A 27884-nucleotide genomic window follows, 5' to 3' on the forward strand; every position below is an offset into this window, starting at 1 on the left:
CTCAGACATTCTCTACCTGAAAGTCAGTTTTCGTTCGGTTTTATGAGGCTTTTCCCTCTTTAGTTTGATTTTGAGTTTAAAAATGGCCAAACTGTGTTCATAGGGCTCATTCAAATCCAACACAAAGTATCCCGAGAGGCTGGGAGACGGGATGTATTTTTTACTCTTTAAAAAGCCACATCTCAACCAAGGGACGTGTCTTCTTTGGATAAAGTTGTGCGGTTGACCACATCAACACAGCGAGGATGTCTACATCTGTTCTGGGGTAAGCTAATATCGTATTTGAGGTGACCTGTTGTTAATTTGCTGGCAAGAAATAAAAAAGTTATCTTAAACACGTGAACCGCTACTGCAGTCTAACGGGAGGCTAGCATTAGCTAAAGTTAGCCAACCGTTAGCTCCTAGCTGTGTTATTCATCATGTTGCTTGTTTGTTGGGAGTTAATTGGCCTGTTTTGTTCTAGTTTTGTACTTATATATCATTGTTAGCTGTTGTCCAAGGGGCTCTAGTTAAACTAAGATTAGCTTTTGGAGTTTAGCTTCAGTATCTGATCAGTAATAGCCAGATTTGTGGACTCGAGTCATGTGACTTAGACTCAAGTCAGACTCAAGTCACAATTTTGATGACTTTGGACTCCACTTGACAATATCATCAAAGACTTGCAACTCGACTTGGACTTCAACATCAGTGACTCGGGACTTGACTCTGACTTTAGCGTGATGACTTGAAAATACTTGAAATTTTCAGTAAGACTGAAACTTTAACCTAAATAACCTTAAGTTAAGGACTAGTAATAACACCTTAACCTAATGTTACCCAGTCCAACATCTTCACTTACACACACCAACCCTATATATCCACTTACACACCCTGCATAGATACACACACTCAGCACACCCACACATTAGATGAGTTAAAATGAAATATCACATCACAAAATGACCACACTTTCAAAAGTTCATTTGTTGTTGCAGTGCTCAGCACTCATTGTTTTTTGAATGCTACGTCAGCACTCTTTTTCTGTCATCAAGTTCTGTAAGGCTGGTCACATTTTATCTGGAAAATAAAGCACCTGAAAATACCTTAATCGTACTGGTCAAATTTGATAGATTATTTGTTAAAATTACATAATATTTGGTAAAAAAAAAGTGCTTATGACTTGAAAGGACTCAAAAATTTTAAGCCTATGACTGCAGACTTGACTTGACTTGTCTTCTCTTTACTTGAGACTCGACTTGGACTTGCACGTCTTTACTTGAGACTTGACTCGAGACTTGGGTTTAAGGACTTGAGACTTACTTGAGACTTGCAAAACAATGACTTTCTCCCACCTCTGGTAATAGCCGAGATAACAATGGTTGGCAAACGTTATGCTGAATGATTCAGTGTAAACACTGCAGCACCAAAGCAACAGAGACACACTCTTGGTAAAGATGATTAAAAGCCCAATATATTTTTGTCATGACCAATGCTGATTCTCCACCTTGTTGTCTGAGATGGTGATTGTGGCAAAGAGATGCGATTTGTCACGTTTGCACATGGATCTGTAAATTTTGGCTTGTATTTGAAGCTTTTTATCAAAGGAAAAACTCACCTCTTCTCTTGTGTTGGTGCATTTTGACCTGGTGAGCCCCACAATTCTGACCTGCGATGCATTTAGCGCAGCAGTTGGCGGTGCCCTGTCCCATATTCAACACAATACTGAGCGCCTTATCATGTGTGGCTCTCGCTGTCTAACGGAAGCAGCAGAAGTACTCTGTGGGGGAACAAGTAGCACTGGCTTGTGTCTTGGCGTCTTGTGTCTATACTAACACTTGCAAAAATGTATAGTATATTAGGATTAAAACAAATATCGTCATTCATATTCATTCATATTGATTCACCAGGGTGTCAAATCTGCAAGTTGCACGTCTGCAAATCTAATCTAATAAATGAGATGCTATACATATTATTTGGTTTTACATGGTTTAAAACACTTTTTGAATGTTTTTTTTCTTGTAATTTGATTAAAAAATTATCCCACAAACTCTTTTATGACAGTGAATCTAGTTTCTAATGCTCTTATCTAAACAAACATAGCTGTTGTAAAAGCAGTCTTTATTAGCTTTGGCCTCCTCCCCTTGTTCACCATAATAAAAAGCAGTCATTCTTAGTCACTGTGTAGACCCTGCTCTGCTTCGTTGGAGAAATGATCTGCAAAACTATTTGCACGCTCCTCAATTGCCTTTTGATTTTTGCAGTTGTTGCTTTGTTGATAAGTAACAGCGTTTTGATATGGCTTAACACCCAGCGTATTCCACAGTGCCCGGCCTACTGGGAACACTCAGACCAACCTGTGATCCACAATGAGCGCAGTGTCGTATTTGCTGACCTATCGGAGGAAGAGATTCTTCAGGTGCGTGACTATATGTCCACGATCCAAGGGATGAACATCTCATTTGACCCATCTTCACCTCTATCAGCTGACTACTTGTATATGATCGAACTCTCACTGCCAAAAAAACAGGAGGTTTTGCAGTATTTGGATAGCAATGGACCAAAACCAACAAGAGAGGCAACTGCTGTGGTTTTTCATGGCAGTGATAACAACATAAAGGAATATGTGGTTGGCCCTCTACCCAACCCTTCCTACTACAGAGATGTCACTGTTGAGAGATACAAAAAGGAGATCCCCTTAACTGCACGTCCAGTTCACTATGGAGAATTCATTCGTTTACAGGCTTTTATAAAAAAAGGACTCGAACCAGTACGTACACTCATGAAAGAAAGCTTTGGTCTTACTCCGTCATCATCCCAAGTTTACTATGACAGCATGCCCAGAGGGCTCAAGTCAGGAGACAGACAGACATGGATTGCACTCTGTCGACACGAGGAGGGCTTCTTTATCCATCCGGTGGGTTTTGAAATTTTGATAGACCACCAAAGCACCAATTTTTCATTGTGGCGTATAGAAAAAGTGCTATACAATGGTCAGTACTTTGACACTTTAAATGAACTGAGGCAGCAATACGAAGCAGGGACTGTAAACAAAGTCACCTACCAACCCATTCCGAACTATGCATCACTCAAACCCAGGAAGAGACCAACAGGTGCTGGTCCCCAACAGTTTGATATTCAAGGCAGGCGATTCAGTGTAGAGAACAACAATGTGGTGTACCTTGACTGGAGCTTTGCTTTTGGTCTGAACCCCCTCAGAGGTATGAGAGTATTTGACATAAGGTTTAGAGGTGAGAGAATCATCTATGAGCTGAGTGTCCAGGAGGCCATGTCAGTCTATGGATCTCTCACCCCAAATATCATGCTATCTAAGTTCCTTGATGGCAGCCTTGGCATTGGTGCGTGTGCCTACGAGTTAGTCAAAGGGGTTGACTGCCCTTTATCTGCTGAATACATAGACACTGTCCACTTTATGGACAATGATGTTCCATACAGGCAAAGAAACTCTATGTGCATATTTGAACACAACATGGGCCAACCTCTACGGAGGCACTATTCTGGGTTTGCCTTCAGCAGTTATGGAGGACTAGCTAACAGTGCTTTGGTGTTCAGGACAGTTACAGCAATAGGAAACTATGACTACATGTGGGACTTCATCTTCTTCCAAAGTGGCTCAGTGGAGGCGAAAGTACATGCCACGGGTTACATCGCATCCTCGTTCAAATTCAACAATGATTTTAGATTTGGTCATCAAGTGGCAGAGAATGTTACGGGAAATATCCACACCCATTTCCTTAACTTCAAAGTGGATCTTGATATTTTAGGTAAGTCTTAAACATTAATATATTATACACATATAATTGAAATTTACAAATCACAATTACAGATATTTTATATGAAATGGAATATTGGGAAAAAATTAAGGTATGATGAAAAAACAGTGGTGTAATTCTTCTTTATAGGGGAAAAGAATGTATTCCAGACTAAAGACATGGAGTTTGTGAACGTCTCTCTGCCCTGGATGCCTGAATATCATGCCATGATCCCTCAGATGGTAGAAAAGCAGCTACTAACAGAGAAGGTACATTTTTCCATTGGTTATATCTATAATGCTAGATAAGTGTATCAGTTTGACTAGCTTTTTCCTATAAAACATACAGAATGATTAAATTTATTATGCTTGACTTTTAAAGGAGGCAGCACTACGTCATGACACAAAGACCCCACGCTACCTCCACGTAACCAGCAGCAAGCTCAACCAGTGGGGCCACCAGCGCTCTTACAGGCTGCAGGTGTTCAGCAACACAGGGGACCACCTCCCAGAGAGCCAGCCACAGGAGAAAGCCATGTCCTGGGCCAGGTGAGAATCAAATCAATAATCAGATCAATAACATTCTGCATTCACCCTGTTCTGTGGTTTCTGTGTCTGCAATGACAAATTAAATCTCCTCACCAGCATCCAATCCCTTCCTTTCCCTGGATTTTTTTTACTCTCCTTTAACCAGGTATAAGGTTGCCATAACTAAGCATAAGGACCTTGAGCAGAGTTGTGGCAGTCTGTACAATCAACATGACATCTGGAATCCTGCTGTTGACTTCAGCACGTACATTGAAGATAATGAAGCCATTGAAAATGAGGTTCGTGCATATGTGTGTTAGCATTCAAAACCTAAAAAAAAAAAACAGGAAAAGACACAAAACTCGATACATTATTTCTCTGTTTCACCCTATTTCTTTTTCAGGACCTGGTTGCATGGGTGACCACTGGTTTCCTGCACATCCCCCACGCTGAGGACATCCCCAACACGGTGACAGTGGGCAATGGGGGCGGGGTTCTACTGCGACCACACAACTACTTTGACGAAGACCCATCAATCCACTCTCCTGATGGGGTTTACATTAGCCCAGGCAATGAGGACAGCTGTGAGGACAACAGGATGGCCTGTCTTGCTGAAGAACCCTGCACTCCGTTCCTGGAACCTTTCACCTATGGAGGTTTCTACTGAAGTTCCGAGTTAATCCCGAGAAGGATTTTTCATAATTTTCTTTTTTTCTTTCTCTTTTATTTGATTTCATTTTCTTTAGACTACAGCAAAGTTAACTCAGTTTCTTAAGATATTTCAAAGTAGAATAAAGAAGCACTGTTGGTCTATCAGTTCATTGTATAGCTGCATTATTTTTTTTGTCTTTTATTTTTTACTTTAGTAGATAATTTAATTTGATTTGATGTGACAAGTCTTCTTGAATTGTAGAATGTTTTTGAAATTCTGTTTTAATTTTCTGCACACAATTAATTAAACCATTCAGAGATAGTTTTTATTTCCTGTTTCTTAAAAGGAAAATCACCTATTAAAATCAATACCATTGATTTTAACAAGTAAAGTAAAAAAAAATTAAAAAGTAAAAAAAATAAAGAGCATTTTTTTAAAAACAGCATCATATCTCTTTGTTGGAAGCCTTTATTTTTAAATTCACTGTATTTATTTTGTGTACACTGTATTCAACTGCTTTTTGTGTTTTTATGTGAAGTACTTTTAAAATCTAATAAAAATCTTTTGCTCAGCCTGCCAAACTTAATTGTTTTTATTTCATTAAGAGGAGAGTATTGGCATGTTATAAAAACCCCTTTTCATGTTAATCAAAATGCTTGATTTCAATACTTGGCTTAATACCTAACTTAAAAATTTGTCTCCAAATAACAAAAAATGTATTATTTGAAAAGCTGAGTTGAAAAAAGACATGAAATCAGTTTTTTTAGTTTGAAACTTAAGTTTTCTTCACACAGAAAAAAATCACATTCATTTTTCAAGGTTTAGTTTTGATCTGCACATTTCATTTTCATTTACTCAGATTTCCACAGTTTATTCAGAGACACATCCCCTTGAACTAAAGAGCATTTAAAGTCGATTTGTGTCTTTGAGCAGACAGTCGAAATGCCCCAAGTTTATTCTAAAGAGTCCATACAAACGGCATAATGTTTATTTACTTTACAGTAGACTATCATTTGCTTTCAACACATAAACCTGACAAAATGAGAGATAAAGGTTGAAAAATGGTAATGCCATCACAGGTGGCCTTGCAGAGGGAAGCAGACAGCTGAAATACACAATGAATGAACAGTAGAAACATGAAAGAATTTTGGCAAGAGGGGGCTTATTTTCCACCATATGCCTTTGAGGCCAAGCTGCACACCATTAACTGTACTGATTTTTATTTCGGACACAAATGCACACAGACTAAAGAAGCTCTAGCAGCATAGTAAATTCATGAATAACCCATTTTCTGAAAGTCTTGTTAATCTTGCACGTGAGGTTTAGTTATAACCTCGGGGCAAAATAAAACTTATCTGGACGGTATAATTACTAACAGTTAACTTGTTGCCCTGTATGCCCTGCCATAATCCCATAGAGGTGGTGGATCTGTAAACAAAACAGATCTCTTACAGCTGCAATCAAAAGCAGGGTTGAAGGACAGTTTGAGATAGTGTTAATCATTAAGCTTTTCATAAAGATATATTTAGTTACAGATTGACTGCTTGCATTCAGGACTTCAATTTAACACTATCAAACCATAACTGTAAATACCAAGGATAAGTAAGACTCGTGTCAAAAACATTTCATCAAAGTTGATACAGAGCTTGTCATTCCTTTGGAGACTGTCTTTTTTTAAACAATAATTTAAAAAAAATAACCGATGTAATAACTTATACTTAGTTAATCCCCCAGTTTCCTTTATATTTCCTATTATTTGCTAATATTTTCTCTGCAACCATACCTCCCCAAAATATTTTCTTCTAGTTCCACTTCCTTGTGCAAGTAATGTGTTTGCTTTTTTATTGCTAATTTTCTCCTTCATCAAACATCTTGCACAGCTTTTAAATGATATCCTATTAATGTGTTACTTCTTGTATCAATATCTTTGGCTACTCCGGTCAATGCCGACAGCTTTATAAAGATATGTTTGCCCTTCCTCAGTTCCTCTTGACTTCAGAGAGATAAGTGGATAACGTTTATTTGAATGGCACTGTAATCATGTCATTTGGTAATTTATATAAAGCATTTTATTGCCCAGTGTTTCTGTACACCACATTTTGCTGTGTGAACTTAGTTTGAGCAGGAGTTTCAGTGTAGGGCTTTTCAAGATAAAGAAAAAACATTTCTAAAGTTGTACTTTTATCAATGTAGAATACTTAAATATCATCTGCAGAAAAAGGTTTATCTGTTACAAGCAACTCCTGTTTGTTTGGTTTTTAATTATGTAACAGTGTTTAACCTCAATATGGGACACAAAAATAAGAATTAGAGAAATGAACAGGTATTCAAATCCCTTCAAACTTATTTTCTATTTTTTAACAAGAAGAGTTTGATGCTTTAATGACTGCGACAAACACTTAATCTAAAAAATGACAGGAAGCAGATATTGAAAAATTACCTTCATTTTTATTTGTTTATTTTGCAGAAAACATTCACAGGAAAAAGTTAGTTGGGGACGTAGCCAACCTTACTGTTCACCCTTGTACCCTGAAAACACAACAATATGATTTACTACCTGCCTCATCAGAGACAACACTTAACAACAATTTTGGGATGACGTCATCAGGATGTGATTTGTAGTGATAAATCTTCTAGGTCTTTCTCATAACATTTTGAATTGCCATTATAATGATACTTTAGCATAATCACAGATGGACCTCTCATACTTGGCGGAGAAATTTTATCCCAAAGGTTAAAATATCATCAACTAGCCCTCATGTTGTGTTGGTTTCATGTTAAGCATCATTGTGTTCCAGTCATAAATGACGCATTGTCATCATAAAAACTATTATAATACAAATATTATAACTATTTGTGTTGGAATGTCTTTAAAATAAAGTTCTTGTGAAAAAAAAAAATTAAACTTCTGTTTGTATTTATATCCTGTAGGCTTCACTGATCCGAGCTGATTCAAGCTCCAAAAAACACAATTTCTGGATTATTTTTTATACATTTATTTTTATAAAGAATGATCAGTTGAAAAAAGTATATAGTTTATTCCAGACTTCTGTGGGTCTAAGTGACAAAGTATATTTGTCTTGACTCCATTGTACATTTTAAACAGTCATACAAAATAACACCCAACAGTGACAGTAAATGTCTCATTTGTAAACAAAGTAAACTATACCAAAGTACACTTCACAATATTATAAGATCAGTGTTTTAAAACAGTAAAGAAATAACAAGAACAATTATACTGTAATCATCAGTATATCATATGTGTTTTCCCTTATAACAGAAAACAAACAAACATGTTCTCAGGTCGTTGTCAACAAGACGAAGTGGCATCAGTCAGAGAGGTTTGGGACAAGAAGGCTGAGCACTTAACTCTAATCAGTAAAACTAGTCCAAACGTCACAATAGATGATCCTCTGGTCACTTTTAGAAGACGCCCATCAACTGTGACCTTTGGACTTGCTATAGGAAAAGTAAATTTTATTCAAACAAATATTATTGAAGCTCAGTTTCAACTGCCTGTAAGAAAAAGAGACTTTATTGGGCTACAGTTTAAACAAAGGTGTATGTGTGTGTGTAGGTGTGCACATGTGTGTGATTGTCTGAGTGCAGTTGCATGCATATGTGTGCAGGTGAGTCCTTTTGACAAATAGGGAGGTACCTGGGTTTAGTGTTTTTTTCACTCATTTTTACACTCTCCCCCTATTTATTTCTATGACTGGTCATTTTTGACTGAGAACAAAAAAAAGAAAACACAAAATAGAATCCAAATTAACAGTAAAATCCTACTGACATGGACATATGTATCTGTTCTGTGCTGTCATACGTGCATGAATAACATGTAATCTATCAGTGATTTGAGAAAACATGGAGAAAACATTCCAACACTACTTGTATTGGTAAGTAACCTGCTAACACTGAGTAAGTAAGACCCAATCCTCAAACTTCAAGACTCCATCAAAGCCATTGTAGGTGAAGGATTCAAGGTTAGGGCTGCAGGCCTCTTGAGCAAGGCAGGCCATCCTGTTGCTTTCACAGCTGCCCTCAGTGCCTGGGCCTATATACACAGCATCAGCAGAGTGGATAGAAGGGTCTTCATCAAAGTAGTTGTGAGGCCGCAGCAGAACCCCGCCCCCATTACCCACTGTCACTGTGTTAGGGATGTCCTCAGCGTGGGGGATGTGCAGAAAACCAGTGGTCACCCATGCAACCAGGTCCTGCAAGTGCATTTTTAAAAACATAGTTGTCAAGTTTACAGATATTTTTTTGTTTTATTTTTTTTATGTCACATGCAGATAACTCCAAACAAACCTCATTCTCGATGTTTTCCTTGTCTTCAATGTATTTGCTGAAATCAACAGCTGGAGCCCAAATGTTGTTTAAACTGTACAGACTGGAGCTAGTCCGCTCTGAATCCTTGTGCTTGGTTATGGCGACTTTATACCTGGGGATAGAGCAAGTCAATAGATTTCAGCAGACAATCAGCAGTTCCTTGAAATCACAGGCTCGGCTCTACCTAAAGAGCGTGGCCTAAGTTTGAAAAAAAAATAAATAAATAACACAGCCATGTGAAAGTTGTAATGTTGCAACTTGTAATGGGGGCCACTCTCACCCCCTTCATCACTCTTTCCAGCTACTGCCATCAGGCAGACGGTATAAAGTTCTACCGGCCTGAAAAAAACAAACATAAAACATCTATCTATCTATCTATCTATCTATCTATCTATCTATCTATCTATCTATCTATCTATCTATCTATCTATCTATCTATCTAATTGAGGCACAAGGACTTTGCCTTTGTTTCAGTCTCACCTGGCCCAGGACATAGACCTCTCCTCTGGCTGGCTCTCTGGGAGATGGTCTCCAGTGAAGCTGAACACCTGCAGCCTGTAGGAGCGCTGGTGGCCCCAGCGGTTGGTCTTGTTGCTGGCTATATGGAGGTAGCGTGGAGTCTTTTTGTCAAAACGCAGAACAGCTTCCTGTGGAGGATTGGCAGGAGTCATTTGCCATGCATAAATCACTGTATACCCAAACCACAATGAATAATACCATTGCATAACAACAACAACAACAACAACAGCAGCATGAACAAGAACAATGAAATAGTCATAATAAAATTATTTTGATAGTAATAACACTTCAATACAGTGGAAATGGGGGTACTACTGTTCAAACTAGTGTGGTGAAAAGTTGAGGTTGGACATGTAGCTTTGAAGACTAGTTAGATTTGTGTAATGGCACAAGCTGGCTGAATTTTGACGTTGACTACTAAATAATTCAACATAATTTCTGTGTATTATTTATCAACGATCTCTACAGGGAATGGAGAGGGAGGTCTAGATTATAAAAGACACACTTTTGACTTGGAAGATCACCTCCTGGCTTAACCGAATTGAAGTAACATGTTGTTTTTCTGACCTGCTTGACCTTGGTGCCAGGTCAAGATTCTGGTTAGATCAGCTTTTACTCTGCATCTGTCTTGGTTTTACCTGCCTGCAGCAGCTTGCCTTTATGGTTTCACTGAGCCTAAAAAAATCCTCTCTACACTTGATTTACTGGCCTTTGGAACAAACCAAAAGCAGTTGAGTCTGGGGTATTAGTAAACTGATTTTAAAGGACTGTTTTGGCAAATTCAGTTTACTAATGCTTGACAGTGTGGAGGGTGCCTCTATTCTAGTTTAAAATGAAAAGGTGCACAAATCCACAGGTACTCTCCCAAACTTAACACTGAATATGTAATCATTATGGTTTACTCCCCCCACACTGAGGACTGACCTCTTCTGTTTTTAGTTGTTTCTCCACCAGCTGAGGAACCATAGCGTAGCGGTCAGGCATCCAAGGGAGGGACGTGTTGACAAATTGCATATCTTTGGTCTGGAACACATTCTGCAACCCTGCAAATAAAATGATGCAAAATGTTTTTTTTTTTATTTAGCAACAACATCAACCGTGTGATTTTAAGTTTTTATTAACTTTCTAAAACATGTGCATCAAAGGTACGACTGAGATTCTGTCATGTCCTTTCCTAACAATATACGGTTGTTAAGAGTTAAAGATATCAAAGCTTAGCTAATCCATGACTCATTGGAATTGAATGTTTTAGTTGTACTGAGCTGCAGCTGCTCCTTAAATATGTCAACTAGTTTGGTATTTAAAAAAAATAAAAATCAAAGTTGAAATGAGGTCAGGCACTAGTGCTTCCAGAGAGAGACGGGGTTTCATCAAGGCTAAAGGGGCATTTCCAGACTTTTAGGATGGCCCATCTGGAACACTGATTTCTACGGGGGTGGCATGACTGATGTGTGCATACCATGCATGCTTCCATGTTTTTAACCTTTTACCTTTCTTGTCTCTGCTAATAAAGCCTGCATTTCTAATTTTACAAGCTAAAAAGTTGATGTTGAGTCACAATCTAAACCCAATTGCAAGCAAACTCAAGATTAGCTCATCTCCAACATGTTTGTACCCACATATTGTTGATAACGGTTTAAGTTTGTGCTCAGTAAGACAGTTTATGAAGGTTTTTGTTGCAATTTTTGTGTGCTGATCTCCTACCTATCCACTTGTCTTGTATTGAGACTTCAATTTAAAGTGCAAAAAAGAGAAGTATTGCACCTAAAGGCCAAGAAAATGACTGCTCAGGCTTTTGAACTACAATTTATTTTTGAAAAAATGACCCGCTTTTGACAAGGTCATGGTTTGACCCCAGGGGTGGTGACTTATCTTTCAAGGGGGGCCATGCCACCCAAGACCACTCCTCTGAAAGCGCCCCTGGTAGCCTACTGAATTCCAGCTGCTCTGTATTGATTAACACTCTCAATTCTTTAGCATTTATTAATGACCTTTGACCCTGGTTGGTGTGAATTGGTTGGCTCTCCTGTTTGTGAAAATAAAAATTTAAATCTTTGCTAAACTTAACTTGACATATCCAAGCCCTGTGTTACTCTCTACATTGGAGGGACACATTGTTGAAAATGTTTGACTGCCACTCACCCAACACATCCAGATCCACCTTGAAGTTCATGAAATGAGTGTGAATGTTCCCGAGCACTTTGTCTGCCACCTGGTGTCCATACTTCAGATTACCATCCACCAGGTAAGAGGAGGAGATGAAGCCTGTAGCATGCACCTTAGCTTCCACTGATCCGCTTTGGTAGAAGATGAAATCCCACATGTAGTCATAGTTTTCTATAGCTGTTATGGTCCTAAACACTAAGGCGCTGTTGACCATCCCTCCATAGCTGTTGTGGAAGAAGTCAGCAAAGTGTCTCCTCAGGGGCTGACCCATGTTGTGCTCAAAAACGCATATAGAGTTTTTAAATCTTACAGGGACTGGGACATCGATGTAGCGGTATGTGTCGATGTAGGTTGCATCATAGGGGCAGTCCACACCACGGGCCAGTTCGTGGGCAAAGCGTCCAATTCCGATGCTGGAGTCCAAAAACTTTGTCATCATCATACCTGGTGTCGCTGAACCATACACAGACATGGCCTCCTGCACACTCAGCTCATAGATGATCCTCTCATCCTTGAAGCGCACATCAAAAACTCGCATGCCCGTGACCGGACTCAGCCCGAAGGCAAAGCTCCAGTCCAGGTACAGGACGTGGTTGTTGCTGACGCTGAAGCGTTTTCCATCCATTGAACAGCTGTGGACCTATCTGTGGAGGCTTCTGTTTTGGTTTCAGTGATGCATAATCTGGAGACTCTTTGTAAACTATTTTCTTCACAGTCCCAGCTTCATATTTCTGTTTCAGCTCCTCTACTGTGTTGAAGTACTGACCGTTATAGTACAGCCGCTCCACTTTCCACTCGGAGGCTTTGACACTCTCGTGTTTGACCATCACCTCAAAGCCAACCGGGAGGACGTACACGCCACTCATGTCTCTGAAGTAAGAAATCCAGGTTTTTCTGTCTCCTGATTGAACTCCGCGGGGCATCTGCTCGTATCCATTAAGCTTCCTACTACCCCCCACACCAAAGCTCTCTTTCATGAGTGTCTCGAGTGGGGAGAAGACATGTTCCTCTAAAAACGAGAAGAGCACTACGTATTCCCCCACAGTGATGGGGCGCGCAGTAATGGGCAGGTCTGTCTTGTATCTCTCCTTAGTGACATCCCTGTAGTATGTTGGATTTGGAAGAGGCCCCACAACATACTCCTTTATCTGGCTGAGAGTACCGTGAAAGACCACAACTGTTGCCTCTCTGACTGGTTTGCTCCCTCCTCCGTCTAAGTAAGCAAGCGCATCCACTTTCTTTGGCACGGAGAGCTCAATCAAATACAAAAAGTTTTCTGATGGTTTTGTGATCTGGTTTGTGGATATTCCCAAGTCCTTCTGCTGGAGCATGTACTGCTGGACTTGCGTGTATTCCTCCCGGGTGAGGTCAGCGAACACCACGCTGCGCTCATCGTGCTTGGCCCGCAGCGGGTGGACGCGCTGCACGGAGCATTTAGGTTTTCTGCTGGAGTGGATGCCGATCAGGACGATGTTGAGAATGATGGAGAAAAGAACAAAGAGGATAAGCGCCCATTTCACAAGAGAGTTCATTCTCAGCACTACTTTTACGCACAGGCTTCTGCCACAGGAACGAGCAAATGCTGAAATAATTTGGAAAGAATGGGCGTGACACTCCCCCTTTTCTTCCCACCACTTATCGATGAATGCCAAAACACCAAACCGTATCCTTTTACAACTGGGCTGTGATATAGCTGCATTTGTCCAGCCCAAAATTTTGTTGCAAGTGCCTCTGTTATAGCGCGCGCCAAGCTACTATGTTATAAGATTACTCCCAAGGCACAATGAAGAGGTGTGAACTGTCTCCTTTCTTAAATTTTGATAGTAAAATGCCTGAATTTGAAGTCTAATCTTACATTGTGTGATGACATTCAAGCGTAAACAAGCCCACAGAGTTCTGCTGCAGTGAAAAATGCGTCATGCTCCGATTCCTGGTCAAAGTGTGGCTGAGATGAGCTGTGAGCATTTCAGCAGTGAAAGGAGGGGAGTACTTCTGACAAGAAGAGTGATTAATGACAGATGAGACACAGATTTTAGTTTTCACAGAGCTGGAAAAAAAACAGCTCGCTTGAATCTGTAGTAAAATGCGTGTTTTTATTAAAAAAAGATTTAGGGTTATTTATTTTCCACATTTATCTTACATTTAAAAATGTTTTGAGGCTACTTCTAGCAGCCTTTAGGTAAAACAGCACACTTAGGAATATAAAAGCTTTGACTCTCTTGATGATACAAGTTTCTGTGCATCAGATGTTGCATCTAAAAAGCTAGAGAAATAAAATGAGCTTGCATGATACAAAAGAAGAATCAGATGTAGGAGAACCTTATTAGCCTGTATGAAGGGGAGACTGGGGACAGTTGGAACATTTTTGACATTTCAGTCTCTAACTTTGAGCTCTCTTAACCCAGTGTCTTTAAACTGATGTACAAACTAGTTTAAAGTGTCTGCTTATAAATGACTAAAAATTGCCTGAGCAACACAAACAGAAAATGCATGGCGTACTAATCACTCTAATATTTTCTGATATTCTGTTGTCATTTCATGTTTTTGATTATTAATGAAAGTTGCATTTTATTTTATTTTTTATCAGTGCATTTAGTTGAAGAATTTTGGCAGAGCTTGAATACAAACAAATAAAAAATAATCTTCCAACCACGCTGTACTACATTTCAACATCAAAACAGACTTTTTGTTGAAGAAGTAGATAAGCACAACCTGAAATTAAAGCCTAACAGTGCAAAAATCAAAGCTAATCAATGCTGGTAGATGCCTTCATAAGTGAAGGACTCAAGGTTAGGGCTGCAGGCCTCTTGAGCAAGGCAGGCCATCCTGTTGCTTTTACAGCTGCCCCCAGTGCCTGGGCCTATATACACAGCATCAGCAGAGTGGATAGAAGGGTCTTCATCAAAGTAGTTGTGAGGTCGCAGTAGAACCCCGCCCCCATTGCCCACTGTCACTGTGTTGGGGATGTCCTCAGCGTGAGGGATGTGGAGGAAACCTGTTGTCACCCATGCTACCAGGTCCTGTAAGTGCATTTTAAGAAAGCATGCAGCTACTGTAAGTAACACGATCCAACATCAAGTTTCCAGACGTGTAGTTTTTATCTTGTTATTTATACACACAGATAACTCTAAACAAACCTCATTCTCAATGCTCTCGTTGTCTTCAATGTATTTGCTGAAGTCAACAGCTGGAGTCCAGACGTCCTGTTGATTGAACATACTCGAGCTAGTCTGCTCTGAATCCTTGTGCTTGGTGATTGCGACCTTGTACCTGAAGACAGACAAAGACGGTTACAGGAGAAGTTTTTCATCTTTCCCAATGGAATCTTTCCGAATGACTTCTACGAAAACAATAGTATACATGGAAAGGAATATTCCAATCTCTGGTCTACATGCGCCGCTATAATCAAACTGAATGGTCAATGGGGCATGCGCAGAAAAACGTAAACATCACGGGATTTATCAAAGCTGGGGGACGACAGTTTGTTTATCACGGTGTTGCAATACTACATATTGCGAGTTTGTTGTCCGTCCAGTTTTGAAATTACATTCATTTCTTTCAAAGTTTGGATCAAAAACAAACTTTCAGCCGCAGTCCAGTGCTGACGGCTCGCCGCCATTTTTAAAGTTGAGGAACGTCTCTAGTTGCGTCTTACGTCATATCTGAGCATGCGCTGAAAGAACATACCCTGACAACTTTCCGTTTGAGTGGATACATGATACCTCAAAGGAATATTCCACCCCCGTGAAACTGATTAAATGTCCATTCGGATTGGTACTTTTCTTTCGGAATGAGGTGTATACAAAGGTTAAATTCTTTCTGTTTGAGCAAATAAACCAAATGCAAGCGGAATATTTGGGTCCATGTATATGTGGCTACTGAATGACCCAAATGACCCATGCCTGCAGCTGTGATGAGTCTCATATAGAGGAATCAGGGAATCATCAATCACAATTATAAAAGATACATATGGTAGAACTATGTTGATGACGGCGGTGACATGCTTAAACACAAACCTTACCTTTTGAATTACTAATTACAAACAGCCTTGTGTGCACAGCATTGCTAAATAATTTAAAAATAATTAGAATTGTTTTTAATGTTTTCACAAATTTATCTAACCCCCACCATGAAATTTTATGTCTATACTCCACAAAGAAATTTTAACATGCCATATCACTGACTTAAAGATGCCATGAGGAGGATCTGTTTTAGTTGCACTCCCATGCCACCTTGTGGCCCGGAGTCTCTGCACACTGTTGTATATTACTTTTAGCAAGACGTGTGTTTGTTTTGGAATTTAATGGAGATTGAATAAAAAAAAAAATCTTTGTTTAAGGCAACTTTTTACTGGATGCAATGCGCCGAGATAAGGTTTATATAAGTACAGTTACGTAGCGCTAAGGTTTGAAACATGACATCAAGCAAAGTTGTAGTAGCCAGCTATAGGTTAGCAACATCACCAGCCTGGTGCTCCAACATATCTGTAGGCTAACAGGACAACAAGTAAACACTGTCAGTTTTATAGCAGTTTAGTAGCTGTAGCTTTTAGTAGGCTAATTAGCCTTTAGCTCAGGCTGTAGCACTCTCCCGTTTAGCTTTCTTCTGCTTTTCTGTCCTTTTTCTGTCTGACAGTTAGGCTCCTGTGTCCACCATCACTACAAAATTAATCACAGAAATTGTCTTTAGCAGAGATAAACACAGATTTCTGTGTTTTATTTTTTCTCACTACCAAACTTCGTCAGCTGGCGTGGTGTTGTCATAGAGGCCTGGATGACCCCTCTTGGAAGCTAAGAAGTAGCTATTTAAAGTAGGCTGTAACCAACAATATTGGCGCTGATAATCTCATTTTAGAGTGTGGATTATGATCAGACATATATCTAGAAGGGAGACTTTTTCAAGATCACTTTCAAACTCCTTACAGCCCCTTTAAACTAGTTGATTTTCTTAAATAAATATACCGGTTTTTAAGAAATTTAACAAGAAAACTTTGCTCACCCCACTGCCATCATACAGGTTATAAGACCTAATTTTTGGCTTATAACCTGTATGATGGCAGTGGGGTGAGGTTTTGGCTTCTAATATCTAAAAACAGGACTTTTTAGAGGAACTTGTCTGGTACATATGGCTAACATTACTTAACATTTGCTTGGCTCTGAGCTTTTGCAGTGTGATTGAACAGCTGGATTTCACTCTCACATTGTGAAATAAGTTTTGCTTCTTGCTTACTATTCCACAAGTCCTTTGACTCTACTGGGATTATTGCTGAAAATAAGGGAAAGGTTCACACTCTTGCAGCACTTTTAAGGAACCCACTGTTTTAACAGAATCAGAAAGTAAGCAAGCTGAACGGTTGGTGTAGTCGTTGATTTATGAACTAAACAGAAACAAATGTCCTGCTAGAAATTCTTTGAGTCAAATTCTCTGAGACCAGAGTGCAAGAAGTTGTTTTGCCAAACCTTTAATATTAGTTGATGTTAAATGGTAAATGGACCAGAACTCATATAGAGCTTTTTTAGTCTTTCTGGCCTCTCAAAGTGCTTTACACTTCTGATGTCTTTCCCCTACACTACAACCACACACTGGCGATGGATCGTGCCATTGTAGGAACCATTAGTTTTATTATACACATTTATATTCAACTAATTGGTCACACCAACAGTGACCAACTGGGGGCAGAATTTGCTCAAGGACACTTCAGCATGTGACCGTAGAAGCTGGGGTCAAAATGAGGGAAAACAACTTTACTGCTGAACCATAGCCGCCCCCAATGTTAGATGAGACGACTTTTTTTTTCTGCCGTCATTGGCTTATTGGGACACAAAGATGTTTTGCCTTTGTTGCTGTCTCACCTGGCCCAGGACATAGACTTCTCCTCTGGCTGGCTCTCTGGGAGATGGTCTCCAGTGAAGCTGGACACCTGCAGCCTGTAGGAGCGCTGGTGGCCCCAGCGGTTGGTCCTGTTGCTGGCTATATGGAGATAGCGCGGGGTCTTTTGGTCAAAACGCAGAGCAGCTTCCTGTGGAGGAATCACAGGAGACATTGTCATGCATCAATCAGAGTTTCACTGAAACAAAAGCACAAAAAACAACGATCTACAACGTGTCACAGTTTGTAAACAATTTCTCTTCCAAGTTTCTCTTCACTTCCTGAAGAAGCATGTGGTTTTCTGTGGTTGGCAGTGGAGCTGAGCTGAGCTCCAATAGAGAGAAAGCTGGGGAAAGCAAACTTGTGTTTTTTTAGCCCACAGGACATGGCAGACAGAGTGTAGCGATTGTCTGTTATTCTGTATTATGTGGCAATTCATGGTGTTTACTTGTCCACAAGGTTAATCCCTCAGAAGTGGACTTCGGATTGCAGATATTTAATATGTTTAATTACAATTCAAGTTGGGCCATCTCAGCTGTCCTTCAAGTAGATCAGGGAAAAGACAATTGCCACTGAAATGAGAAGTTGCTGACTTTACCCTGCTTGAGATAAAGGGGATTCAGAGCACCTGACATCTTTAGAGTCTGTCTATCCTGCGAATGTGTTTGCGTAGGATTTGCTACATAAGCTTTTCATAAAACACTGCCAACTTCTGCTTGGGAATGATTTAAAACCTAGGGTAATTATAGGATCTACACTTTCTCACAGTCTCCAATCAGAAAAAAAAGAAAAACAGATCATTTAAAACATTGTAGACACAATAAAATAGTTTGCGTAACTTTTACTTTTTAGTTTTCTTCGACCCAGAGTTGTTGATGATAGGGGTGGGAGAAAAAGTAGAATAATAATGATAATAATATTAATAAACTTCATTTATATAGCACTTTTCAAGACAAAGTTACAGAGTGCTTTACATCATAAAACCAGCCAGTAAAAAGAAATAGAAGAGAAGAAGTGAAAGAGAGGTAAAAGAGAAATGTGAGGAAAAATATTAAAATATACAAAAGACTACGAACCACCACCTATAAAAGAAAGAAAAACATCTGTAAAAAAATAAATTAAGGATTAAAACAAATAAAACAACAAAGGATAAAAAATCAAAAAGGATTTCAAATACTGCCCATGACACTGTCAATTAAAAATGAAATAAAAATAAAGAAATACGACTTATCAGGATGTTTTGTTTGACATTATCAAAATCTGGATTCTTTGTCAAATTTTTTTTTTTTTTCAAATTCATTTTCTTCATTTCAGTCTTTGTTTATAAACTGTATTTGAAAAAAGTTTCCACTTTTCTCCAGCAGAACATTTGTACATTTTAAGGGAAATTATGGCTCCCTATTTAGTCTGTAGACATTATCATCATCATCATTTTACTTTTCCCCATGATCTGGTGTTAAAAAAGCAAACTAAGAATCGCAAAAATCGAAAAAATATCAAAGAATTGTAATTTCAATCAAATTGGCACCCCAAAAATCGTAATAGAATCAAATGGCAAGAAAAGCATATCGTCCCAGCTGTAGTTGATGGTGCCAATATTGCTGTGCTCAGATTTGCAAAGCTTCAGAATCAAAAAAATTTCCCTGTCTGCTCAACATCATATACGACAACATCCTCAGTGCTGAAAATTCTGACCTGTTCAGTTTTCAGCTGATCCTCCACAAGCTCAGGGATCATCGCATAGTGATCAGGCATCCATGGCAGAGACTTGTTGACATATTTCATGTCTTTTGTCTGGAAAAAATTCTTCTGTCCTGTGAGGAGAATAATGGCGACATGATTTTACAGGTTTGTCTGTTTCAGTGGAATCAGAGATGAGCTGTGGATGTGCATGTATCGGTAGTTTGTAAGAACTATAGGTCCTTGTTTAACTGCTGTGTGTTTCCTGTTCCTTTTTATAGCTAAGTATTCACAGGAATTCAAAAGATGAACAGATTTTCCTCTTTTCTGGGAAACTTTCTCTCTAATGAGCTTTTTATGGCCTCTTTTGGAAATATTTGGAGCTGAAGCTGTCTTTTAAGCAGCTGGAAATGGGCTGAGAGTCATCTGTTCTTTTTTCTTATTTACGCTAGAGAGCTTTAGTCACTTTAGAAAATGACGCAGAAACAACCAGCTGTGAGTTTTAAATCAGTGAACTGAGAAATACATTTCCACTCAATCAGTCTCTTGTTATTGGTTTGACTATTGAGTACACCAATGATTCCCAAACTGTGGGAAATATACAGTATAATGTTTAGATACTTTGAAACTTACTCACTTTTAAATGGATCTTGAAAATGATCAATATTCTTTAATTCTGTCTTCCTTAAAGTATTAGATGTGACAAGCAAATGAGAGACAGGAACTTTTGGTATCTGCTGGGTCGTGTAACAGAATTCAGTTCAGTCCTCAAAGAAAGTGCTCTGAGAATGCATTTCATGGCCTCTAGATTCATGGGGTCAGAGGTGGGCTGCGAAAATGTTTGAGACCTGAAAGGGGGCCCTGAGTTGGAAAAGGTCAGGGATCACTACCTTACGCTTTTGCACATGGGAAGGCAAACAAGGGACAACTCATATATCAGTAACTGATGCGTGACTTGCAGTGAGGAAAATGGATGAGAAACATGTGGGGTAACATATGACACATGACATGAGAAACAGTTTGATAAAAGACAAACTTTCATATGAATTAAGACTGGTACTCCTTTGTTTTCAGAGAACAAATACATGTCTGAGCAAAAGTCTTCAACTCTGTTGTATGAAGTTAGGTTAAATAAATAGGTTAGGTTAAATTTCTCATGTTGATCAGAGGTGTCAAGGAACTAAGTAAAAATACTTTATTTCCTTACTCAGGTAAAAAAATTTGGGTATCTATACTTTGCTTGAGTAATTATTTTTAGCCGACTTTTTACATCTACTTTTTACATTTTCAAGCAAATATCTGTACTTTTTACTCTGCACATTTTTAAAAAATAGCTTCACTACTCCTGTTTCTTTCCAGCTTGTCGACGTTCAAAAAGACACACCACAACGTTCACAAAGACACACAAAAATTAAAAACTAGGGGTGCACCGATCACAATTTTCTGGCCAATCACCGATTTTTAAAAAGCCTGACCTGCCGATACAGGTTTGGGCCAATATCAATTTTTACTTTTTATATTTTATCAGCATATGCCTTCAATGTCCCAGTCTTATTTTATTGAAAATCATTAAAAAATTCCTGTGAAACGATAAAATCTTTATGTTTTAAGTTAAACAACCAATTAAGTGTCCTGAGTTTTAGGTCTCAGAGCAACAAGCAACTAAGGCCTTCCCGACGGTATATAAGATCAGTTTTGTAAGGATGGGCCAATCACCAATCCCTGATTGCCGATCCCCCAAAATTATGGAAATCGGCACCAATCAATCGACCAGCCGATCCGATCGGTGTATGTCTAAAAACCTCTTCTAAAATCGCTGATGTAGCTGTATCCTGAAAGAGTAAATTTGATTGTGTATGGAAGAAATGTATAAATGTAATACTATTCCAATACCTTGTTGGTTTGTAGGCGATCCATCACACCTGCACATTACACAGATCAATCCACCTTCAGTTACTTTTACTTTTATACTTTAAATTGTTTTAAAACCTGTACTTTTACTCTTTTACTTAAGTAAAAAGCTTGAGTTGATACTTCAGCTTCTACAAAAGTCTTTAAAACCCTAGTATCTATACTTCTACTTGATTAATGAATGAAAATACTTTTGACACCTCTGATATTGATCTGGTGTACATCTTGGTAAAGATGTGGTCATTATTTTTCTATTTTTAACAAGCAAAAATCTGCCCCATTATATGCTTAGGTTGGCTAGTGAGGTTAAAACTTCATGTTTCTACTCACCCAACACATCTAGATCCACTTTGAAGCTCATAGAGTGAGTGTGAATGTTCCCAAGCACTTTGTCTGCCACCTGGTGTCCATACTTCAGATTACCATCCACCAGGTAAGAGGAGGAGATGTAGCCTGTAGCATGCACCTTAGCTTCTACTGATCCGCTTTGGTAGAAGATGAAATCCCACATGTAGTCATAGTTTCCTATTGATGTTATCGTCCTAAACACTAAGGCGCTGTTAGCCATCCCTCCATAGCTGTTGTGGTGGGAGTCAGCGAAGTGCCTCCTCAGGGGCTGACCCATGTTGTGCTCAAACACACAAATAGAGTTCCTGAATCTTACAGGACCTGGGACATCGATGTAGCGGTGTGTGTCGATGTAGGTTGCATCATAGGGGCAGTCCACACCACGGACCAGTTCGTAGGCAAAGCGTCCGATTCCGACGTTAGACTCTAGATATTGAATCAGCATCATGCCCGGTGTCACCGACCCATACACAGACGTGGTCTCCTGCACACTCAGCTCGTAGATGATCCTTTCACCCTTGAAGCGCACATCAAAAACTCTGGCGCCTGTCAGCGAGCTCAGCCCGAAGGCAAAGCTCCAGTCCAGGTACAGGACGTGGTTGTTGCTGACGCTGAAGCGTTTTCCATCCACATTATACATTTCAGGACCTATCTGTGGAGGCTTCTGTCTTGGTTTCAGGGATCCATAATCAGGAGACTCTTTGTAAACTATTTTCTCCACAGTCCCAGCTTCATATTTCTGTTTCAGCTCCTCTGCTGTGTTGAAGTACTGACCGTTATAGTACAGCCGCTCCACTTTCCACTCGGAGGCTTTGACACTCTTGTGATTGACCAACACCTCGAAGCCAACCGGCTGAATATACATGCCACTCGTGTCTTTTAAGTAAGAAATCCAGGTTTTTCTGTCCCCGGATTGAACTCCGCGGGGCATCTGCTCGTACACTCTCAGCTGCTCCCCCTTGCTCACGCCGAAGCTCTCTTTCATCAGCTGAGTAAGTTTGGAGAAGACATGTTCCTCTAAAAATGAGAAAAGCTCTATGTATTCCCCAATGGTGACGGTGCGCGCAGTGATTGGGAGGTCTCTCTTGTATTTCTCCTTAGTGACATCCCTGTGGTATTTTGGTTTTGGAAGAGGACCCACAACATACTCCTTAATGTAGCCGTGCGCACCGTGAAAGACCACAACTGTCGCCTCTCTGGCCGGTTTGCTCCCTCCTCCGTCTAAGTAAGCAAGCGCATCTGCTTTCTTTGGCAGAGACAGATCAATCAAAAACAAGAAGTTTTCCGATGGCTTAGTGAACTGGTCTGTGGATATGTCCAAGTCCTTCTGCTGGAGCATGTACTGCTGGACCCGCGTGTATTCGTCCTGGGTGAGGTCAGCGAACACCACGCTGCGCTCATCGTGTTCGCCCCGCGGCGGGTGGACGCTCTTAGTGGAGCATTTGGGTTTTCTGCTGGAGGTGATACCGATCAGGATTATGTTGAGGATAATAGAGAAGATGAAAGAGAGGATAAGCGCCCATTTCACGAGAGGGTTCATTCTTAGCACCACTTTTACGCACAGGCTAAACAGGGGAAACTGACAAAGCTCCACCCAGGGGAGAGTAAACACGATGCCTCGAAAGGTATAGGGCTGTCCCCCGCCCCTTTTTTATGAATGCCAAACCCTGAAATCTGCGTCCTCTTCCACATGACTGTAAGATTTGAAGATTAAACAGCTTGTAAAGAAATTGTTATACGAGATTACTCTTTGGCACTGAGGTAGTTTAAAGTGACCTGGCTGCTATATCACAAACTGAGTTTATTTGTCCTCTCTATCTTCTCATTCAGGTATAATCCACAAAGCAGATTGTGCAATGATATACAATGGCAAACACACCCAGACACGTTTTGTGGCTCTGTATAGGCTTTGTGCTCTGGTTCCAGGTCAAAGATGAGCTGTGAGCATTTCCACTCTGCTTCACTCTGTCACTTTTTGTTAGATGTGTTCCTTTGTAGGGGAGACCGGGGACTGATGTAACATTTTAAATCCCTCTAACTTTTAGCTCTTTGAACGCGGTTCTTCAAACTACTGTACAAACTAGCTTCAAGTGTCTGCTCATAAATGGCTCAAATGTGTAACTGGCCTAGAAAGCACACACACACAGAGTAACGACCTTGAGACACAAGTGTGTGTCAAGACAGGTGTAGCAAATGAGTGTAATCAAACAGAAGAGAAACACAAAAGCAGAAGGTAAAAGTAAAATAGTAAACACGAAAGGCTCAAAAAACACAAAGGAAAACAAACAAGACAAGAATCACTAAGAAAAATATCTAAAGCATAACCAAAAACACTAAATAAATCCACTAAAGAGATTAACTCAAGGAAAGTACACAACGATAAGGGCAACACTTGACACACCCTTGCATGTGCTCTTATCTTTGAGGGGTGAGCTGAGGGTAAGGGAACACTTCTCTCAGTTTATTGGTGAGAGGTTAATGATAGATGTGACACACATTTACACGTTTTCACAGAGCTAGACAAATACAGCAAAAAAAACCCCTCATAATTTGTACGTTCAAGAGTTCAAAAGTTTGGCAAGGTTTGCAGATTTTGGTAATCAAATGTGTCCATTTTAATGGTCATTCACCGTTGAAATGGAGTTAGGTGCAATTAATCTTTTCATTAATTTGTACATTTGTGAATGCTTTGCCTTTCATTTGGATATTAATATCAGAAATATTACTTGGCATGACATCAATTCTCCAGCAGATTTAAGTCTGAAATATTTTTTTTAAGGTACAATAGTTTTATAAAATACTTCAGTATAGAATAGAATAGAATAGAATAGAACTTTATTGTCATTGTAACAAGTACAACAAAATTGAGGTCACAGCAGCAATCAAGAAAACAAAAGTAAGAAAGTGTATAGAAAGTGCAAAAAGCTCCATAAGAAAAAAGATGATGACAGCTTGTCCATCATTGTCCAGTTCAGCCAGCCTCCACCTCCACAGGGTCCAGGACTGAGCTTCTTCAGCAGTCTGTTCAGTCTCTGTCTCCTGGATCCTGTCTGCTCACAGCAGGTGAAGCTCTTCCAATGTGGCGTTGGTGTCTGGTGTTAGCTCTGTTAGCCATGTCTGTGAATAGCTAGTAGCTATTCTGCCTTCTGGTATTCCCTCTGTTGCTGGGTTAGCACAGCTAGCTCGTCCATCTTATTGGAGATAGATCTTACATTCCCAATAACGATGGATGGAAGGACAGGTCCATGTCGTCACTTCTTAGCTCACACCTGAGAACCAGCACATCGTCCTCACCTCCTTTTCCTCACCTTGTGGGAAGACATCAGGCCTTGCACCAGTTAGCATTGACATGCTACAGACTGCAAACAGCTGAGTTCACATGTAAACAATGCAGCCATGGTTACATGTAGGATTCTTTAGACAAACACAGGAGACAAAGTAGTAAAAATATCGCTGGAGCCACAAAAAGTTTGGTGTCCATGACCAACAAATGACCCGTTCAAAGTAATGATCCACTCCAAAAACAAAGATGACGAAAAAGTTACAAGAAATGGACAAAGAAGAGAGAGCTGCTGCAAAAGGCAGCCATAGCCAACAGGGCGGCGCCTAGCAGTATAAGCTGTGGCAGCGGTGCCTTAGTGGTTAAGTTGGTTACCTCTCAGATTGAAGGTCGAGGGTTTAATACCAGGCTATGCACTTAGTTTGGTCCAACGTTTGATTCAGAACAATAAAAACATGGACAGATTGAACAATATTTTTTACTCTAAAAGCAAAAAAAAATTTAAATGCGAGTGTGCTCCCGTTATAACTTCATCTACCTTCCTACCTGCACTGGCAAAGTTTTAGAATAGAATAGAATAGAGTAGAATAGAATAGAATAGAGTAGAATAGAATAGAATAGAATAGAATAGAATAGAATAGAATAGAATAGAATAGAATATTCTTTATTGATCCCCTTGGGAGAATTTTTTTTGCCACAGCAGCTCACAAAAAAAGTGCAGTAATGCAATAGAAGAATCACTAAAAGGATCTTGGGTCAAATTTGTCTCTGCGAGTATTTAATCAGCCTTGTAATGTAGAGTAGCTGTTTTTACAGAGTATGAAAGCAGTCTGCAAGAAAGCTTCCTGAGTCTAAGTTCTCTGGGCTTTCTGTTCAGAAAGAAGGAAACACATGAGACACACACATTGCATTATCAGCACCAACGGTCTGATGACAACCACAGCACACAGTTTTAGTCACGTAAGGAGTCAAACTTTGGTCAGCACAGCGGTGGCAGATACACAAGAATAAGCGTGAGGGGTCAGGGTTTTTTTTTTTAATAGCTCTTACATTTTAAGTAAGACTTGTTAAACAATAAATGGATGAGAAGTTACATGTTAGTCTACGATGCAATAGAAAATTTTCCACCATAGTTGATAAGCTAATGTTTTTTAAAAATCTTAGAGCACTCCTATAACATATCATCACATCTTTTATCATGCTTTAATAAGCATCAATTCATCTTCATGTTAAAGACAGGGTTGAAGCACTGCCCTTGTATTAAAAACAGGTTTTTACAGGACAACCACCAATCACAAATCTGAAACAAACAGCCCCACTGGCAACAAACACTGAATTACAAGCAGCTTTCTTAAATTTAACCCGTTTTATATCACTATAATTTTCTACTCACAATACAAAATCTCAACGTTACAAATACAACTCTTTCCACTTATACGCTAGTAGACAACTCAGACAATTATTTTCGTTCATAAAAATAGTTTCCAAGTGGTTCCTGTCACATGACATTATCTGCTTCCTGCTCTTTCGGGTGGAAGACATGGAGGATGCAAATCATTCTGGAAAGAGCCAATTTTAATAAATTTCTTATGGTTTCCCCCCAAACATATTTATAATTATTTAACCATTCAAGTCTCTAGAGTACCCCACCCCAAAATAATTGTACCTGGGATAAGTAAGGTTTTTTTTTTCATGGGCTTATTTCTGTGAGTGTTGGGCATTTAGCTAGTTGCTAACCAAAGGAAAAACACTGCCTGCAGGATTGCTCATAATTTACTTATTAGGTGCAATTTTCTTGACACACAAGTACTTACCGCAGCCAATGCCCACACCTACCACCCCCCATACACACCACTTTTTTTTTTTTTTTCTAAATTTATTATGACTATATTGTTATTTTTTATAACTTAATTATTTTTATATTTATTGTTATTTCCATTTAATTATTAGGTGACCTAGTGACAAGCTGTGTGACTACCAGCAACAATTGTTACCAGTCATAGAAATCCTATTTTCCTCAAAATGAAGTACAAAATGGAAAAAAATAAATACATAACATGGTTCAGAGGGACTGAACTGATAAAACTATATGCCTCACAACTCTGAAAAAAAATAGAGCATAAATTGGTTAACTGCAATAAAACATTGTCATTGGCCCTCAAACGCCTCCCCCTCTCATCTCCACTGAGAGCCTCTCATTGTTATACAGTCACATCCTCCCAATAGTCTGTAACCTTGGGATCCATCTCTTCTTCAAATCCCTTACCAGAAACATAACCAAACCCTCTGCGTTCTGCCTCCATCACATGACTTAGACCCACCCTTTCCTCTTCTGCTGACACAACACCCATCTGAGCCCTAATAACCTCCAGACTGGACTGCTCTAACAGCATCCTTCATGGCCCCCAATCTACAGACCTCAAAAATGTGCAAAACTCAGCCACCTGGTTGCTCACCCAGTCCTGCTCCAGTTTATAGTCTGGTTTCAATGTGTGTGTCAGAAATTATCATAACCTTGTCTTGTATTGTTTTGCAAAGTAATCCAACCATTTATCATGGAGTTATATGCACATATGGTGAAAACGGCCCTATCTCACAATGATAAAGAATCCTTTAGAAAAATCCTGGATTCAGACGGTGATCTGGATCACCTCCAAAATGTAATCACTTCTTCCTAATCCCATTTTGAACATTTTCTGAAAATTTCATCAAGATCCCTTGGTTACTTTTTGAGTTATGTTGTTCGCAGACAAACAAACAAACTCTCCCAAAATCATAACCTCCTTGGTGGAGGTAATTACCGCAATATCTAGTTGTGCTAAGAGGATAATTTGGGATTTTTTTGCTTTTTGGTA

At 39.5% G+C, this 27884-nt stretch overlaps 3 protein-coding genes and 1 pseudogene across 3 annotated transcripts in view; 2 read left to right on the forward strand and 2 right to left on the reverse strand.

Annotated features, from left to right (window-relative positions):
• The window catches only part of LOC141809517 (sodium- and chloride-dependent taurine transporter-like), a 54840-nt gene continuing 26956 nt past the window's right edge, over positions 1-27884 (forward strand). The window contains exon 1 of the mRNA XM_074696583.1: positions 1-265. The gene's annotated coding sequence lies outside the window, so the exon portion shown is untranslated. The remainder of the gene's footprint in view (positions 266-27884) is intronic.
• LOC141809516 (amine oxidase [copper-containing] 3-like) lies at positions 2189-5023 on the forward strand. Its single transcript, XM_074696582.1, has 5 exons — positions 2189-3761; positions 3900-4018; positions 4131-4297; positions 4443-4575; positions 4680-5023. The coding sequence occupies exons 1-5, from the start codon at positions 2189-2191 to the stop codon at positions 4941-4943; spliced, it is 2256 nt and encodes a 751-aa protein (XP_074552683.1). The 3' UTR covers positions 4944-5023.
• On the reverse strand, positions 8603-13534 carry LOC141809855 (primary amine oxidase, liver isozyme-like; annotated as a pseudogene).
• On the reverse strand, positions 14033-23757 carry LOC141809042 (primary amine oxidase, liver isozyme-like). Its single transcript, XM_074695849.1, has 5 exons — positions 21732-23757; positions 19506-19624; positions 17795-17961; positions 15080-15212; positions 14033-14962 (listed from the first exon to the last, which is right to left on the reverse strand). Exons 1-5 carry the CDS (start codon positions 23287-23289, stop codon positions 14693-14695), a joined length of 2247 nt encoding a protein of 748 aa, XP_074551950.1. The 5' UTR covers positions 23290-23757; the 3' UTR covers positions 14033-14692.

Source organism: Halichoeres trimaculatus, unplaced genomic scaffold, assembly GCF_033239565.1.
Source record: "Halichoeres trimaculatus isolate MK-OKI-2021-1 unplaced genomic scaffold, fHalTri1.1 fHalTri1_scaffold_20, whole genome shotgun sequence".
NCBI lineage: Eukaryota > Metazoa > Chordata > Actinopteri > Labriformes > Labridae > Halichoeres > Halichoeres trimaculatus.